General features: G+C 47.1%; 1 protein-coding gene across 1 annotated transcript in view; it reads right to left on the reverse strand.

The window, feature by feature from the left end:
• UTP20 (UTP20 small subunit processome component) overlaps positions 1 to 17,156 on the reverse strand; it is a 276,038-nt gene that overhangs the window by 68,964 nt on the left and 189,918 nt on the right. Inside the window, exons 38-40 of the mRNA XM_063930017.1 lie at positions 9,244 to 9,383; positions 5,895 to 5,974; positions 5,485 to 5,756 (exon numbers count right to left, since the gene is read on the reverse strand). Coding sequence (XP_063786087.1) covers positions 5,485 to 5,756; positions 5,895 to 5,974; positions 9,244 to 9,383 — 492 coding nt within the window. The remainder of the gene's footprint in view (positions 1 to 5,484; positions 5,757 to 5,894; positions 5,975 to 9,243; positions 9,384 to 17,156) is intronic.

Here is a 17,156-nt window from a genome sequence, read left to right on the forward strand (position 1 = left end):
GCCAGAAGCAAAAACATGAACATGGTAAAAAAAACATGTGGACTGAGGACCAGTGTTGCATTGTCCAGGAAGTTGCCACAACCTAGTGGAATGCGCTCACACTCGGTCTGGTGGTGGTTGCTCTACACTAGTATAAACTTGAGTGATGACCGGGCGGATCCAATGAGAAATGGTCTGCTTTGTAGTTGGCCAACCAAGTCTACTTGCATTGTAAAGAACAAGCAGAGTATCTGTGCGGTCTTATCCAAATAAGTCCTCAGAGCTCGGACAACATCTAGCAGAGCCAGATAATCCCGGTCCTGGTAAGTCATTGAAGGAGGAAAAAACAGAAAAACTATTTCCTGGTTTAAGTGGAAAGCAGAAACTACTTTTAGCTGAAACGCAGGAACTGTACAGAAAACTGTTCTTTCATCATGGAAGACGAGAGAAGGCAGCTTGCAAGACAAAGCCCCTTATTAAGAAATACGCCGATCTGAGACAATAGCCATAAGAAAAAAAGAGTTTTTGTAAAGGCTCAACTGATGCCTGTTTGAGAGCAGATATTGAGATGAAGATCCCACAGTGGATGAATCTGGAAAGGCCAAATGCCATTGGAAACAAATGGACAGGGCCAAGACCGAAAATTTAAACCAGCTTTCAAACACCCATGAAGGAAGGCCAAGACACAAAAGGGGCTGTATGAACCATCTCTGTTCACACCACCTGATGTAGTGTTTCCATACTCTGTGGTAACTGCATTATGAAACTGGTTTTCGAGCTTGCAGCATAGGGCCTAATTCAGATCTGATCACTAGGGTGCGTTTTTTTCATCCCTGCGATCAGGTAATTGCTGCCTACAGAGGGAGGGGGAAATCGCTGTGTAGGGTGCAATCGCATGTACAGGAGAGCTGCACAAACAGAAGTTTTTGTGCAGTCTCTGCACAGCCCAGGACTTACACTTCCAGTGCGATGATCAGGGCCAGAGGGGACGTCAAAAACCCTCCCTTCAAACGCCTGGTCCCTCCTGTGTTTCTCTGGACACTCCTTAGAAACGGTCAGTTGCCACCCACAAATGGCCTCTTCCTGTCAGTCACCTTGCGATCGCCCGTGTGATCGCTTTTTTCGCACCATCCCGTCACTGCCCGCCAATCCCCATTGCTACGGACCGACGTGCCTTCGCATTGCGGTGCACACGCAGTTCAGACCTGATCGCAGGCTGTATGAAAACGCAGCCTAGCAATCAGGTCTGAATTAGACCCATAGTCCAGACTACCCAGGGGAAAAACCTTTAGCTTTCAAAAGCTTGGTTTCAAAAGCTGGGCCATTAAAGACAAAAGAGGAAGGTCCTTATGTAGAAACGGACTTTGTTGTAGCAGGTCTGGACAAAGTGGAAGACGCCACCTGGGAACTGGCAACATTTTGAGAAAGCTGGCATACCACGACCTGCGTGACCAGTATGGAGCCACTAGTACCGCTTTCACATTGCATAAACAACCTGGGTTGTTGCCAGATCAACCCGGGTCGAGGTGCAGTGTGAAAGCACCAAAGTGAATATCCCGAGTCGAGCAACCCAGCATTTCAACCCAGATTAAAAGAAGAGTTAAACACGTGTCGGACTCGGCTTGTTGTGCAGTGTGAAAGCCGGGTCTTAGAAAAAGGTGCTGATTGGCTGTTTAGGTGTCTGCTCAGAGCAGTCTCCAGCCCCTCCTTTTATTTCCTTTGATACCTCAACAATGTGAGCGAGAAAAGTCTGTTTTAAATCACATCACAGTGTTTAACATGGGTGACCCGGGTTCAGTGTGAAAGGCACCAACCCGGGTCGAAACTGCAATGTGAAAGGGTCTGAGCCTGCTCGGACCCGGGTTCGACCCCGGTTTGCAATCTGAAAGCGGTATAGGATTACCGTCACTTGTTGATCCTTGATGAGCTTAATTACATGAGTAACACAAAGGTCCATAAAAACAGATACGAAAGTCCCACGGAACAGTCATAGCATCCACTGCGAAAGCCAGTGGGTCCCTGGATCTCACACAAAACTGTGGAACCTTGAAGTTGTGTTTAAAGTCCATGAAATCCACCTTCTGAAGGCCCCACTTCCGAACTAATTGTTGGAAGACCTCTGAATTGAGAAACATTGATCTGCTGATGAAGTCTGCTTTCCAAGATTTCATTCACAGTATGAACACCGCTGAGAGCCCGGAACAAAAGGCCTCTGCCCAGGAAATCATTCAGGTGAGCTCCGCTATGTGCCCCCCTTATGATTTACTTAGAGTCGTTCAACTGAATATCAAATGGCCAGCCAGGACTTTTAAACAGAGCTAGACAGATAGCTCGGGGCTTGAGCACATTGACCGTCAGTGCAGTCTCCGACGGTGACCAAAAACCCTGGATCCGAAGATATAATATTTCGGCAATCCATCCTGAAAGACTTATGTCCATGGTCACAATGACCCAATCCAGAGAGATCAAGGATCGTCCCTGGAGGAGATGATCGGAAACCAATAGAGAGACCGACTAGTGCTGTCGGATAGAATGAGAAACTGAGACAAGAGGAATGCTGAGCATCCCGTCCAATTTTGGAGAAATTTACACTAGAATTCCACAAATGGAACCTGGCGTACTGATAGATCTCGAAGGTGGAAACCATCATTCCCAACAGCTTCATGAACAAGATAGGTAGACGAGGGACTGAGTAAAGTCAAGACCAGGGCCCATGCTTTGACTCCAGCAAGAAAACTTGCTGAAAACAGTGTCGAAGACCACCCCAGAAAATGAAGGTGTTAACTAGGTATTAGGGGAGGCTCCTAAAAATTCAGGATCTAGCCGTGATCCTGAAGTACTTGAACTGTGAGATTTTGTAACTGCTAAGCTAAACAGACCTTCACGAGCAGATCGTCCAAATAAGGTATACCATGATACCTTCTTTGCGCAGCAAGCTTGCCATCACCAGCATGGCAACTCACTGAGCTGTTGATAGTCTGAATGGTAGGGCCTGAAATTAGTGATTGGATCCGAGACTGCAAAACGGAAGAGAGAATGATGATCTGCCCAAATCAGAACGTGAAGATATGCGTCCTTATGTCTAGTGAGGACTAAAATGTGTTGACCTCCATGCTGTGGATCACTGATTGAAGATATTCCATTTACAGATGATTGACTTGACAACTATGTATTCAAGGCGAGGAGATTTAAAATCATCCGGAATGAGCATACGAAAAAGGAACAGGTTGGAGTAAAACCCCAGTTTCTGTCCCAGCAGAGGAACTGCAGCAACAACGCCATAGGAAAGGAGAGAATTGTTAGCCTGATCTAATGCCACACTCTTCTCTGCATTCCAGGAAAGAGTGGGGGCGGATCCTTTGCATGGCCTCACACACATATTCAGCTGCACCAAGAAGCTGTTCCACCAATTCCAGTAGGGAATCCCTGGATGTATCTCTGTGAAGTCCCTCAATGAGTTTATCGGCCCATTTTTCAAAAGTTTTAGCCACCAATGCCAAGGCTAGTAAAGGTCAGACAACGACCACAGAGCACATAAAATTGGACATGAGACAACCTTTCAATTTTTTAATCTAGCAGATCTTTAAAGGATGCGGAGCCCTGAACAGGAAGAGCTGAGTGTTTAGCTAAATGTGCCACTGCAGCGTCAACCTTGGGGGACAGTCCCCACTTGGATACATGATCCGCTGGAAGTGGATAAAGTGAAACAATTTTGCAAGGAATGTAGAAATTTTTATTCAGCGCCTTCCAGGCCTCCTTGATGAGATTGGAGAAATCTGAAAAAAACTGAAAAGTAACAACCTTCTGGCATCGATGCATGAACATACCCACAGCCTCCGTTTGGGAATCCACATTCAAACAGTCTAGAGATTGGTGCGCAGCAGCAGTGAGGTAATCCGCCATGAGTGGAGGAAGACTGTAGGTGCACACCCTCCGGGATAACGCAAGTCTCTGTAAGTTCACCCTCCTCCTTGTTGGAAATCAAAACTTCCAACGGAGCCCTGGAAGGAGGAAGATGCTAATGTACCACACACTGCTGAGGATCCTAAAAGTTCCAAATAAGAGGAAACATTAAAACCCTGACGCCGTAAGCGCCATGGTACGGAGCCAGGGTGGATCAGACAGGATAAAGCAGTGGCCCCGCCAGGAGTAGGTGACTGGGAGCTGCATATAGAATACACAGGCATAGTAACAGCCCTAAACTGATCCTCCCGCTAAAGTGCTAGAAGCTTCACCAAGTCAGAGACTAATCAACCGACCCACAGCTTGTGCCCACACTGGCTTCGAAAGGGTAGATGAAATGGCCTCAGGCTACTGCACAAGACTAGACCCTGTCCGACACTCCATGCACAACACCCCAACAAACACCCGTGCACACAGTAATTTAAGATAACACTGGGCGGAAGTGAAATACAAAGCCATAGTAGCGCTTTTTTGCTTTGACTGGTTTTGGTTTTGTTTGCCTAGTCCCCACACGCCCATGGTATGTATAGCAGGTGCAAGGCAGACAAATTCTGAGACACAGAAATTCAAGTCACAGGTCACAGAGCAGCTGCACAATTCCCTAGAACTGCAGAGGCAAAAAAAAATAAAAAATACAAATACGTAACCTGAAGAGAGACTTGCATCAGCCATTATTTCATCCTGCAGGGTCCAGCTGAGAAAGTTTCCCTTTCCATTTCTCAGTGCTGCACAGCAGGAATACCGTACATTAGAGGAAAGAGCAGGGAATATGATCAGCTGTAAGCTCTGTCTCACCACTCCATGGCTGTACTCTTCTACTCCCCCTGTGAGGGAAAAGCACTTAGTATGCCCTACAGCCAGGGCTGCTCGTCTCTGGTGTGCTCCTATAAGTAAGCCTGAGGAAAACCCGGCAAGATGGCAGCGCCACCTGGGACAGTGCTGCTGGCCCAGCACCCTCTAAAAGGGGTCCAGCTGGTCTGCACAGAGACTGGAGTGCTGTGAGGGGTCCCTTCACAGTAACTTACACATAGTACGTAGAAACGTTAATATACAGACTGTCGGGATCCCGGAGTTCGCGATACTGACGCCGGAATCACGACAGGCATGGAAATGCCGGCGGTCGGAATCCTGACCGCAGCCCCGTATTCCCAGTCGGGCGGAGGGTCCACACCACCACCCGAGTGCGAATATAACCTGTGGTGTGCTTGCCACCGGGCCCAAACGTGGCGAGCGCACTCACTGCCAGGATAGTGACAGACGTCATTCCCTGAGCCAGTCACCTGTATGTATTCCATTTTGTCCCTTTCTGCTTAATGACTTGACTATGCTGTGGCCATAGGAATATAAAAATGAGTGTGGTTACAGGAAGGGCTAGATTTAAAAGCATAATGTTGTATAGCAGCAGGCCTCAGTGATGGAAATCGAATACATATGTATTCTCTAAAAGTATCATGTTGAGAGAGCATAAGGAAACAGATCACAGTCTGACAGTAAGCAGAACAGAAGAAAATAAGCATGGTCTCCTTTGGGTAGGATACAGACCTTTGCATTAAGGCACTTCTGCAGCTTTGGGATGAGGTTATTTTTCACGGTCTCTTGAATATGGCTGATGAGTGACGCCAACTCTTCCTTGTTTCTTGGTAGGGAGTTCAACATTTGATATGTTTTAGGATTGCTCTGTAGATTTGCAGGATTCTCATTAACAGTAGTATCACCCTTGAGGGTTAGCTCTTCAGTCTCCATTTGCTCTTCTCCTTCCTCATGCTCTAATTCCATTATTTCCTCTTCCACATTATCCTCAGAGACTTTTGTACCTTTACAAGTAACACGCAAGGCAGCACAATTATATAATGTAATAAAAGGACAAGCAAAGGAAATTATATATCCACATGAAGGTATAGGAGTATTTATAGGCTATGACAAAAAGTAAAGGAAATGCCAGTTATACTCACTTTCTCTATTAGCCGTTTGAAGATGCTTCTCCAATGTGCCATAATCAAAGTGAAAAGCATCAAGCACAGTCACTAGCAAGCTGTACAAACAGAGAACAGTTACTAGATACAATTAACACTTTCTTTGAATTTGTACCCAAGATTCCAAGTCTGAATAATCAATATATCACCCTCAGGGGTCTATTTACTAAGCCTTGGATGGAGATAAAGTCGCTGGAGATAAAGTACCAGCCAACCAGATTCTAACTGCTATGCCACAGGCTGTGTTTGAAAAATGACAGTTATGAGCAGATTGGCTGGTACGTTATCTCCATCCAAGGCTTAGTAAATAGACCCCTCAGTCTGCTTCTGGGCTTGTAGACTACGGCTGCTTTCCCAATGTGGATGGCACATATGATATCACAAAGGGATCAATTGATCCACAATATCTTATTCATGTTATATTACATTTAAAACATGACTGCGTATTAGAAGTCTTAAATGTGAAGGGGTATATGCAATTACCGGCGAATGGCGGCAATTTTTCGCCCATTTTTTAATTCGACCGTCGAATTCCGGCAAGTGGGTGCCGGAATTCAACTTATTCAATAAAAAACGGATTCGACAGTCCCGCTGTCGAAAAACGGCCGATTTGACGGATTTTGATCCGATTTTTAAAAAACGGGGAAAAACGGTAAAAAACCCGAAAAAAAATTGCGTGGGGTCCCCCCTCCAAAGCATAACCAGCCTCGGGCTCTTCGAGCCGGTCCTGGTTCTAAAAATCCGGGGGGGAGGGGGGGGGGGGGGGAATGACAGGGGATCCCCCATATTTTTTACACCAGCATCGGGCTCCACTAGCTGGACAGATAATGCCACAGCCGGGGGTCACTTTTATACAGCGCCCTGCAGCCGTGGCATTAAATACCCAACTAGTCACCCCTGGCCGGGGTACCCTGGGGTAGTGGGGACCCCTTCAATCAAGGGGCCCCCCCCCCAGCCACCCAAGGGCCAGGGGTGAAGCCCGAGGCTGTCCCCCCCCATCCAAGGGCTGCGGATGGGGGGCTGATAGCCTTGAGAAAATTGAAAGAATATTGTTTTTTCCAGTAGTACTACAAGTCCCAGCAAGCCTCCCCCGCAAGCTGGTACTTGGAGAACCACAAGTACCAGCATGCGGGAGAAAAACGGGCCCGCTGGTACCTGTAGTTCTACTGGGGAAAAAATACCCAAATAAAAACAGGACACGCACACCGTGAGAGTAAAACTTTATTTCACACGTCGACACACACACATACTTACCTATGTTCACTTGTCCAAGTAGAATCCACGTGTACCTGTGAATAAAATTATACTCACCTCAATCCAGTGTCCAGATCTTTTAAAATAATCCTCGTACTTGGCAAATCAACAAAACGAACACCCGGACCAAACGGACTGAAAGGGGTCCCATGTTTACACATGGGACGCCTCTCCCCGAATGCAGAGACCCCCCCCCCGTGACTGCTGTCACAGAAAGGTCTCTTAAGCCAATCAGGAAGCGCTACTTCGTGGCACTCTCCTGATTGGCTGTATGCGTGTCTGCTGGCAGACAGCGCATCGCACAGCTCCCTCCATTAGTTTCAATGGTGGGAACTTTGCGGTCAGCGGTGGGGTTACCCGCGGTCAGCCGCTGACCGCAAAGTTCCCACCATTGAATATAATGGAGAGGCTTTGCGATGCGCTGTCTGACAGCTCAGACGCTCATAGCCAATCAGCAGAGTGCCACGACGTTGCGCTCGCTGATTGGCTGAAGGGACCTTTCTGTGACAGCATGTGTAAACATGGGACCCCTTTCAGTCCGTTTGGTCCGGGTGTTCGTTTTGTTGTTTTGCCAAGTACGAGGATTATTTTAAAAGATCCGGACACTGGATTGAGGTGAGTATAATTTTATTCACAGGTACACGTGGATTCTACTTGGACAAGTGGACAGAGGTCGGCGTGTGAACATAGGTAAGTATGTGTGTGTGTCGACATGTGTGAAATAAAGTTTTACTCTCACGGTGTGCGTGTCCTGTTTTTATTTGGGTATTTTTTTTTCAGTAGAACTACAGGTACCAGCGGGCCCGTTTTTCTCCCGCATGCTGGTACTTGTGGTTCTCCAAGTACCAGCTTGCGGGGGAGGCTTGCTGGGACTTGTAGTACTACTGGAAAAAAACAATATTCTTTCAATTTTCTCAAGGCTATCAGCCCCCCATCCGCAGCCCTTGGATCGGGGAGGACAGCCTCAGGCTTCACCCCTGGCCCTTGGGTGGCTGGGGGGGGGACCCCTTGATTGAAGGGGTCCCCACTCCCCCAGGGTACCCCGGCCAGGGGTGACTAGTTGGATATTTAATGCCACGGCCGCAGGGCGCTGTATAAAAGTGACCCCCGGCTGTGGCATTATCTGTCCAGCTAGTGGAGCCCGATGCTGGTGTAAAAAATACGGGGGACCCCTACTTTTTTTGTCCCCTGTATTTTTTGCACCAGCACCAGGCGCAGAGCCCGGTGCTGGTTTTAAAAATACGGGGGATCCCCTGTTATTTCCCCCCCCCCCGGATTTTTAGAACCAGGACCGGCTCGAAGAGCCCGAGGCTGGTTATGCTTAGGAGGGGGGTCCCCACGCAATTTTTTTTCAGATTTTTATCATTCCATTTAAAAAAATAATAATATTTTAAAAAATATATAAATAATACTTGTGCCTCCAAAATAGACAAACCAAGTACCTAATCCCTTCTAATATAAATAGATATGCTATTACCAATAAAAAAAACACCAAAAAAAACATGTTTTAAATTTTTTTTATTAGATTCCGCCATTAAAGTGTGGCGGATTGAAAATAACGAATTTACTGTCTAAAAGCACTGTTGTCGAATTTCCAAACTTCAATTGAATATACTTTTGTCGAATTGCCGCATTTGTACCATTGCAGAAATGTCGAATTTGACAAATGTCGAATTTCAAAAAGTCGAATTTGGAAAGTCCGTTTTTTTGACGAAAAGTACTGAATTGCATTGTCGAATTTTTTTTTGGGGCGAAAATGTCCCGTTTTTCAACATTTTCGGGAATTCGACCGCAATTGCATATACCCCTGAGTCTCAGTAAATAAATTAAATAAACATTAGCAAAGCATTTTTTAATATGTACAATAGGTGTTCAAGGGTCCACTCATTTAGCTTTTATAATTAACTTTCAGACCTATTAAAGAATAAAGAAAATAACTAAGGATAAATGCAGGTTAGCCATCTAGCAGAAGATGTAACACCGTTTTCATTCCCTATGACTTATAAGCATATTATTGCAATTACAGCAGTTCTATATCATTAAAAAAATGAATAACAAAGACTGTGTATTTTACCTGACACCCAGTTTTTGGTTGATCTGCCCCATCTGAAGCACATGTATAAAATGCTTTAAGTGATACATATACGCAGACCAGGACAAGTGCTTACAGACAGATCCTATCATTTCAACAGACGCAGTGACCATATTTTCATGCTGGAAAAAGAAACCAAGAAACACAAATATTGGCATTATAGCAAACAAAGTTATCACATAGATAGATAGATAGATAGATAGATAGATAGATAGATAGATAGATAGATAGATAGATAGATAGATAGATAGATAGATAGATAGATAGAGAAAAAAAACAATTTTTGGTCACTTACTATTGAATCTTTTTCTCTGGAGCAGGCTGTGGGACACTGGGCCATGGGATTGCAGGTTGGGGCTGTAGTTTAAAGTGTAAGCTCCTCCCCCCTGCAACCCCATCATGTCAGTACTACTTTAAAACAGGAGTAACAGTATCTCAATGAAACGAACCAGCGGGGAAAAGACGTTCAAGAACCAAAACCCTGCACGACTGAGTGTAAGGGAGGGAATGAGTGTCTCACAGCCTGCTTCAAAGAGAAGGATTCAATAGCAAATAACCAAAAATCCTCTTTTCTCTGTCCACAAGGCTGGGGGATACTGCGCTATGTGACGTTCAACAGCCGCCACAGTTGAGGGAATAATCAGGCTGCCCGACAGTAGAACTGTACCCCTAAAGTGGAATGTGCTGACACCGGGACTGGTGGCCGAACAACCACGTTTACATGCATTGAAAAAAACAAGCAGAGAATCTGTGCGGCAGACAGAAATAATGTCCAAGTAAATCCGCAGAGCTCTGACTACCTCTAGCAAAGCCAGATCATCCCAGTCCTGGGAAGTCGCTGAAGGAGCAAAAATTGGAAAAACAGACAATTTCCTAGTTGAAGTGTAAAGCAAAAAATAAGATTTTAAACCTACCGGTAAATCTTTTTCTCGTAGTCTGTAGAGGATGCTGGGGACTCCGTAAGGACCATGGGGATAGACGGGCTCCGCAGGAGACATGGGCACTTTAAGAAAGACTTTGACTCTGGGTGTGCACTGGCTCCTCCCTCTATGCCCCTCCTCCAGACCTCAGTTAGAGAAACTGTGGCCCTCATTCCGAGTCGTTCGCTCGGTATTTTTCATCGCATCGCAGTGAAATTCCGCTTAGTACGCATGCGCAATATTCGCACTGCGACAAGTAATTTTACAATGGAGATAGTATTTTTACTCACGGCTTTTTCATCGCTCCGGCGATCGTAGTGTGATTGACAGGAAATGGGTGTTACTGGGCGGAAACACGACGTTTTCGGGGCGTGTGGATAAAAACGCTACCGTTTCCGGAAAAAACGCAGGAGTGGCCGGAGAAACGGGGGAGTGTCTGGGCGAACGCTGGGTGTGTTTATGACGTCAAACCAGGAACGACAAGCACTGAACTGATCGCAGATGCCGAGTAAGTCTGAAGCTACTCTGAAACTGCTAAGTAGTTTGTAATCGCAATATTGCGTATACATCGGTCGCAATTTTAAGAAGCTAAGATACACTCCCAGTAGGCGTAGGCTTAGCCTGAGCAACTCTGCTAAATTTGCCTTGCGAGCGATCAACTCGGAATGAGGGCCTGTGCCCACAGGAGACGGACAGTACGAGGAAAGGATTTTAGTTAATCCAAGGGCAAGATTCATGCCAGCTACACCAATCACACCGTATAACTTGTGATAAACTACCCAGTTAACAGTATGAAAAAACAACATAGCATCAGTACATGACCGATGCAACCATAACATAACCCTTATTGAAGCAATAACTATATACAAGGATTGCAGAAGTAGTCCGCACTTGGGACGGGCACCCAGCATCCTCTACGGACTACGAGAAAAAGATTTACTGGTAGGTTTAAAATCTTATTTTCTCTAACGTCCTAGAGGATGCTGGGGACTCCGTAAGGACCATGGGGATTATACCAAAGCTCCCCAACGGGCGGGAGAGTGCGGATGACTCTGCAGCACCAAATGAGCAAACATGAGGTTCTCCTCAGCCAGGGTATCAAACTTATAGAATTTTGCAAAGGTGTTTGAACCCGACCAAGTAGCAGCTCGACACAGCTGTAGTGCCGAGACCCCTCGGGCAGCCGCCCAAGAAGAGCCCACTTTCCTCGTGGAATGGGCCTTGACTGATTTCGGTAACGGCAATCCAGCCGTAGAATGTGCTTGCTGAATCGTGTTACAAATCCAGCGAGCAATAGTCTGCTTTGAAGCAGGGGCACCAATCTTGTTGGTTGCATACAGGACAAACAGCACTTCAGTTTTCCTGACTCTAGCTGTCCTGGCCACGTCAATTTTCAAAGCCCTGACCACATCAAGTAACTCGGAATCCTCCAAGTCACGCGTAGCCACAGGCACCACAATAGGTTGGTTCATATGAAAAGATGAGACCACCTTTGGTAGGAATAGAGGACGGGTCCGCAATTCCGCCCTATCCACATGGAATACCAAATATGGGCTTTTATGTGACAAAGCCGCCAACTCCGACACTTGCCTAGCCGAAGCCAAGGCTAATAACATGACCACCTTCCACGTGAGATATTTCAACTCCACCGTTTTAAGTGGTTCAAACCAGTGTGATTTTAGAAAACTTAACACCACGTTAAGGTCCCAAGGTGCCACCGGAGGCACGAAAGGAGGTTGAATATGCAGCACTCCTTTTACAAAAGTCTGAACTTCTGGAAGAGAAGCCAATTCTTTTTGAAAGAAAATGGATAAGGCCGATATCTGGACCTAAATAGAGCCTAATTTTAGGCCCAAATTCACTCCAGTTTGTAGGAAGTGAAGGAAACGGTCCAGATGGAATTCTTCCGTAGGAGCATTCCTGGCCTCACACCAAGAAACATATTTTCGCCATATACGGTGATAATGTTTTGACGTTACATCCTTCCTAGCCTTTATCAGCATAGGCATTACCTCAACCGGAATGCCTTTCTCTGCTAGGATCCGGCGTTCAACCGCCATGCCGTCAAACGCAGCCGCGGTAAGTCTTGGAACAGACAGGGCCCCTGCTGCAACAGGTCCTGTCTTAGAGGAAGAGGCCACGGATCTTCTGTGAGCATTTCCTGCAGATCCGGATACCAGGTCCTCCGCGGCCAATCTGGAACAATGAGGATTGTTCTCACTCCTCCTTGTCTTATTATCCTCAACACCTTGGGTATGAGAGGAAGAGGAGGAAATACATAGACCGACCGGAACACCCACGGTGTCACTAGGGCGTCTACCGCTACTGCCTGAGGGTCTCTTGACCTTGCGCAATACCTCTGTATCTTTTTGTTGAGGCGGGACGCCATCATGTTTATCTGTGGCAGTCTCCACCGACTTGCAATCTGTGCGAAGACTTCCTGATGAAGTCCCCACTCTCCCGGATGTAGGTCGTGTCTGCTGAGGAAGTCTGCTTCCCAGTTGTCCACTCCCGGAATGAACACTGCTGACAGTGCGCTTACGTGATTCTCCGCCCAGCGAAGAATTCTGGTGGCTTCTGCCATCGCCACTCTGCTCCTTGTGCCGCCTTGGCGGTTACATGAGCCACTGCTGTGACGTTGTCTGACTGGATCAGAACCGGTTGGTCGCGAAGTAAGTTCTCCGCCTGACGTAGGGCGTTGTATATGTCCCTTAGTTCCAGGATGTTGATGTGAAGACAAGTCTCTTGACTTGACCAAAGACCTTGGAAATTTCTTCCCTGCGTGACTGCTCCCCAACCTCGGAGGCTTGCATCCGTGGTCACCAGGATCCAGCCCTGAATGCCGAACCTGCGGCCCTCGAGAAGGTGAGCACTCTGCAGCCACCACAGGAGTGATACCCTGGCCCTGGGGATAGGGTGATCAACCGATGAATCTGTAAATGTGACCCGGACCATTTGTCCAGTAGGTCCCATTGGAAAGCCCTCACATGGAACCTGCCGAAGGGAATGGCCTCGTATGATGCCACCATCTTTCCCAGGACTCGAGTGCAGTGATGCACTGACACCTGTTTTGGTTTCAATAGGTTCCTGACAAGAGTCATGAGTTCCTGAGCTTTTTCTATAGGGAGATAAACCATCTTCTGGTCCGTGTCCAGAATCATGCCCAAGAAAGATAGACGAGTCGTAGGAACCAACTGCGACTTCGGGATATTGAGAATCCAGCCGTGTTGCTGCAACACCTTACTCGAAAACACACCAAGCTAAGGCAATAACCATAAGGAAGACCCGCTTTCAAGAAACAAACTGAAGATCCACTGAATCTAAAGGCTCAAAAAGGAGCCTACTTGAGAGCAGATAGGACCAGATTAAAATGCCACAGTGCTACCACTCAAAGAAAAGGTGGCTGAATATGCAACATGTCCTGTAGAAAAGGAGGAACCTCTGGAATAATGGCCAAACACCGCTGGAAATGAAAGCCAGGCCGTTTAAGTCAACCAAAGAAGGCACTTGTGTAGAAACAGACTCTCTACCAGCAGTGCCATCCAGGACCTACCGACATTTCGAGAAGGTCGGCGTACCACGACCTGCGTGGACAGTTTGGAGCCACTAGTATTACCATTACCCGTTAATCCTTGATGCACTTGAGAACCTGAGGAAACATTGGGGTCCGTGGAAACAGATATAGCAGATGAAAATTCCATGGAACCATCATGGCATACACTGCAAAAAACAGTGGGTCCCTGGATCTCACACAAAATGTGGAACCTTGAAGGTGTGCTGAGAGGCCATGAGATCCACCTGCGAAAGACCCCACTTCCAAAATAACTGTTGGAAGACCTCTGAATTGAGAGACCACTCTCCCGTGAGAAACTTGGTGCTGTTAAGGAAGTCCACTTCCCAATTTTCCACTACTGGTATGAACACTGCCGAGAGTGCCGGAACAAAAGAATCTCCCAGGAAAGAATCTGGGCTGCCATGCTCTTTGTGCCTCCCTGATGATTTACATATGCCACCGCTGTGGCGTTGTCCGACAGAATATGAACTGGCCGGCCAGGACGGACTGGGCTTCCAGAGAGATGGCTAGGAGCTCAAGCACAATGATTCCAAGAGCAGTCTCCGACAGTGACAATAGGTCTTGGAGCCGTAGATTTAATGTCACGGCTACCCAACCTAGGAGACTAACATCTATGGTCACAATGACTCAATCCAAAGTGACCAAGGATTGTCCCTGGAGATGATGATCGGAAACCAGCCACCAATGGAGAAATTGACAAGTGCTATCAGACAAAAGGAGACTAGAAGGATGTTGAGCACCCCGTTCAATTCTTGAGAATTTCCCACTGTAATTCCTGTGGAGAGCATGGTTCCCAACAACTTCATGCACAAGATCAATATACAAAGCACTGACAGTACCACCGTGACCAATTTCTGTAGCTTCTGTTCTTTGGACTCCGGCAAGAATACTCGCTGGAGAGAGTTGTCGAAGATCACCCCCAGAAACAGAAGGCGTTGACAAGGTATTAGGGGAGACTTCTCAAAATTTAGGATCTAGCCGTACTTGTACAAGTACCTGAAGTACTTTTACCGTGCGGATCAAGGTGCTTTTGTAACTGTGAAACCCAATTGGTCTTCACAAGCAGATCGTCCAAATAAGGTATGATCGTGATACGGTCTCTGCGCAGCAAGTGTGTCATCGTAGACATGATTTGGTGAAAACACACGGAACTGTGGCTATACCAGATGGTAGGGTCTGGATTGATGGTGATCGGATACGGCTGCAAAGGAGGGAATCATGATCTGCCCAAATCGGAACATGCAGATAGACATCCCTGATGTCCAGTGAGACCAAAAATTCCTTGGCCTCCATACCGTGGATCACTGATTCCATTTGAAAATGATCCACCCACAACCTAGTGGTTCAAGGAACAAAGATTCAAGACTGGCTGGAATGAGCCATCTGGTTTCCGAACAAGGAACCAGTTGAAGTAAAACCCCCCTTTCAGTTCAAGCAGTGGAACAGGAGAAACAACATTTCAGATGAGAGAATTGATAACCTGGTGCAACCTCTTCTCCACATCCAGGAGGAAGAACAGGAGCGAAAAAATGCTGTGGAGGCAGACCCCTGAGGCAGATGATGTAACCTATGGAAATGATATGCAACACACAGGCGTCTGAAGACGACTACACCCAATCATCTCTGAAGTGGAGCAACCGCCCTCTTTACAGTCAAGCACTAGGCTTTTACGGAGCCTTAGCCTCCGAGCACCGGTTGGCTCCAGAAAATCTACTCTTCCAAGCCGAACTCCTGTAGGGAGTAAACTGCCTCTAGCAGACTGACCTCTCTCTAGTAGATACTCCACCACGAAAGGAGGAGTAAAAAGCTCAGAAACATGGACCCCGCTGTTTAGGACCAACCACGAGAATAAAAGTGCTTTTCCCACCGGTACCTTGGGCAAGAATATTATCCAGTTCTGGTAAAAAGAGAACCCCCACAAAACAGAAGCGATTCCAAGGAACGTTTTGATTCTGAATCCACATTCCAAGCACGGAGCTAAAGGGCCCTCCCAAGCCGAGATGGCCGTAGCAGAAACCCTGGAAGCCACCTGAGCACCGTTTGGCACAGCCTTACACACATATTCAGCTGCACCGCAAAGTTGTTCCATTAAGACCAGTAGGGAATGCCTGGACGAATCACTGAAGCCCAGTGGAGAGTTTGTCGGCCCAAGTTTCCATAGCCGGACCACCCATGCAGAGGCTAGTAAAGGTTGGATAACAACACCAGAGCCTATAAAAAAGGACTTGAGACAACCATCCAATTTTTTATCTAGTGGATCGTACACAGAGCTCTAAACAGGAAAAGCAGTGTGTTTAGCTAAACACACCACCACAGCATCAACGGGAAGTAGATAAAGTGAAGCAAAGTTTTGAGGAACGGAGAACCTCTTATCCGACACCTTCCAGACCTCCTTGATGAAAATGGAGCGATCCGAAGGAAGGAACGTAACGACCTTCCTGCACCGATGCTTGAATGGACCCACAGCCTCTGCTTGAGAATCCATATCTAAACAGTCCAGTGAGTGGCGCAGAGCAGTAATGCCGTCTTCTACACTATGACTCACGGAAGACTCTAGATCCTACCCTCCGGGACGACGCCAGTCTCCGCAAGTTCACCCTCCTCTGACTCCGAAACATCTAACGGAATCCTGGAAGGAGTATGATGCTTATGCACCTTGTGTAGTTGAGGATCCTCAAAAAACACTTCCAAATAAAACAAAACTTTTTCAAACACCAACGGCGTACACTCCATGGTACGGAACCAGGGTCGATTAGACGCCAATTGTGAAGTTGCACCGCAGGAGCAGGCATATCGGGACCATACATTGAGCTGCCAGAGACAGACTGACCCAGAGCATGTGCCCATACTTGCTATGCAATGGCAGTCAAAGGGGCCCCAGACGCCTGTGCACAATGCCCCAGAGTCCACCCGTCCAAACGGTAATTTAATATTACACTGGGTGCAAGTGAATAACAAAGCCATGGCAGCACTACAGATTGCAGGCAGAGGCCATAATAGCTAATAAAAAGGATGGATACTTGGCCTTCCTGAGAGGTTAGTAGCTGCAAAGTAGAGGAGCGGAGGAGAGACTTGTACCACCTGAAGATCCCAGCTTGCCAGGTTCAGTAGACAGCAGGACTTCTACGCAACAACCAGGACCGTACCACTGCAGCAGCTACGTCTAGGGGAGACCAGCAGTTCCGCTCCCCCGCTCTGAGGCTGCCTTCTCCGTTCTCAAGTGCTACTCAATACCCTTTGTGGGGAAAGAACTTGGTATGCTCGCACAAACAGGCTGACTGTGGCCGGCACACTTCCTGTAAGGTAGCTGTTCCAGTAAACCCGGTAAGATGGCGCCACCATCTGGGACAGCGCTACCCCCTGGCACCCTGTTAAAGGGTAAGGACGTGCACTATTCCCAG

Source organism: Pseudophryne corroboree, chromosome 6 (genome assembly GCF_028390025.1).
Source record: "Pseudophryne corroboree isolate aPseCor3 chromosome 6, aPseCor3.hap2, whole genome shotgun sequence".
NCBI lineage: Eukaryota > Metazoa > Chordata > Amphibia > Anura > Myobatrachidae > Pseudophryne > Pseudophryne corroboree.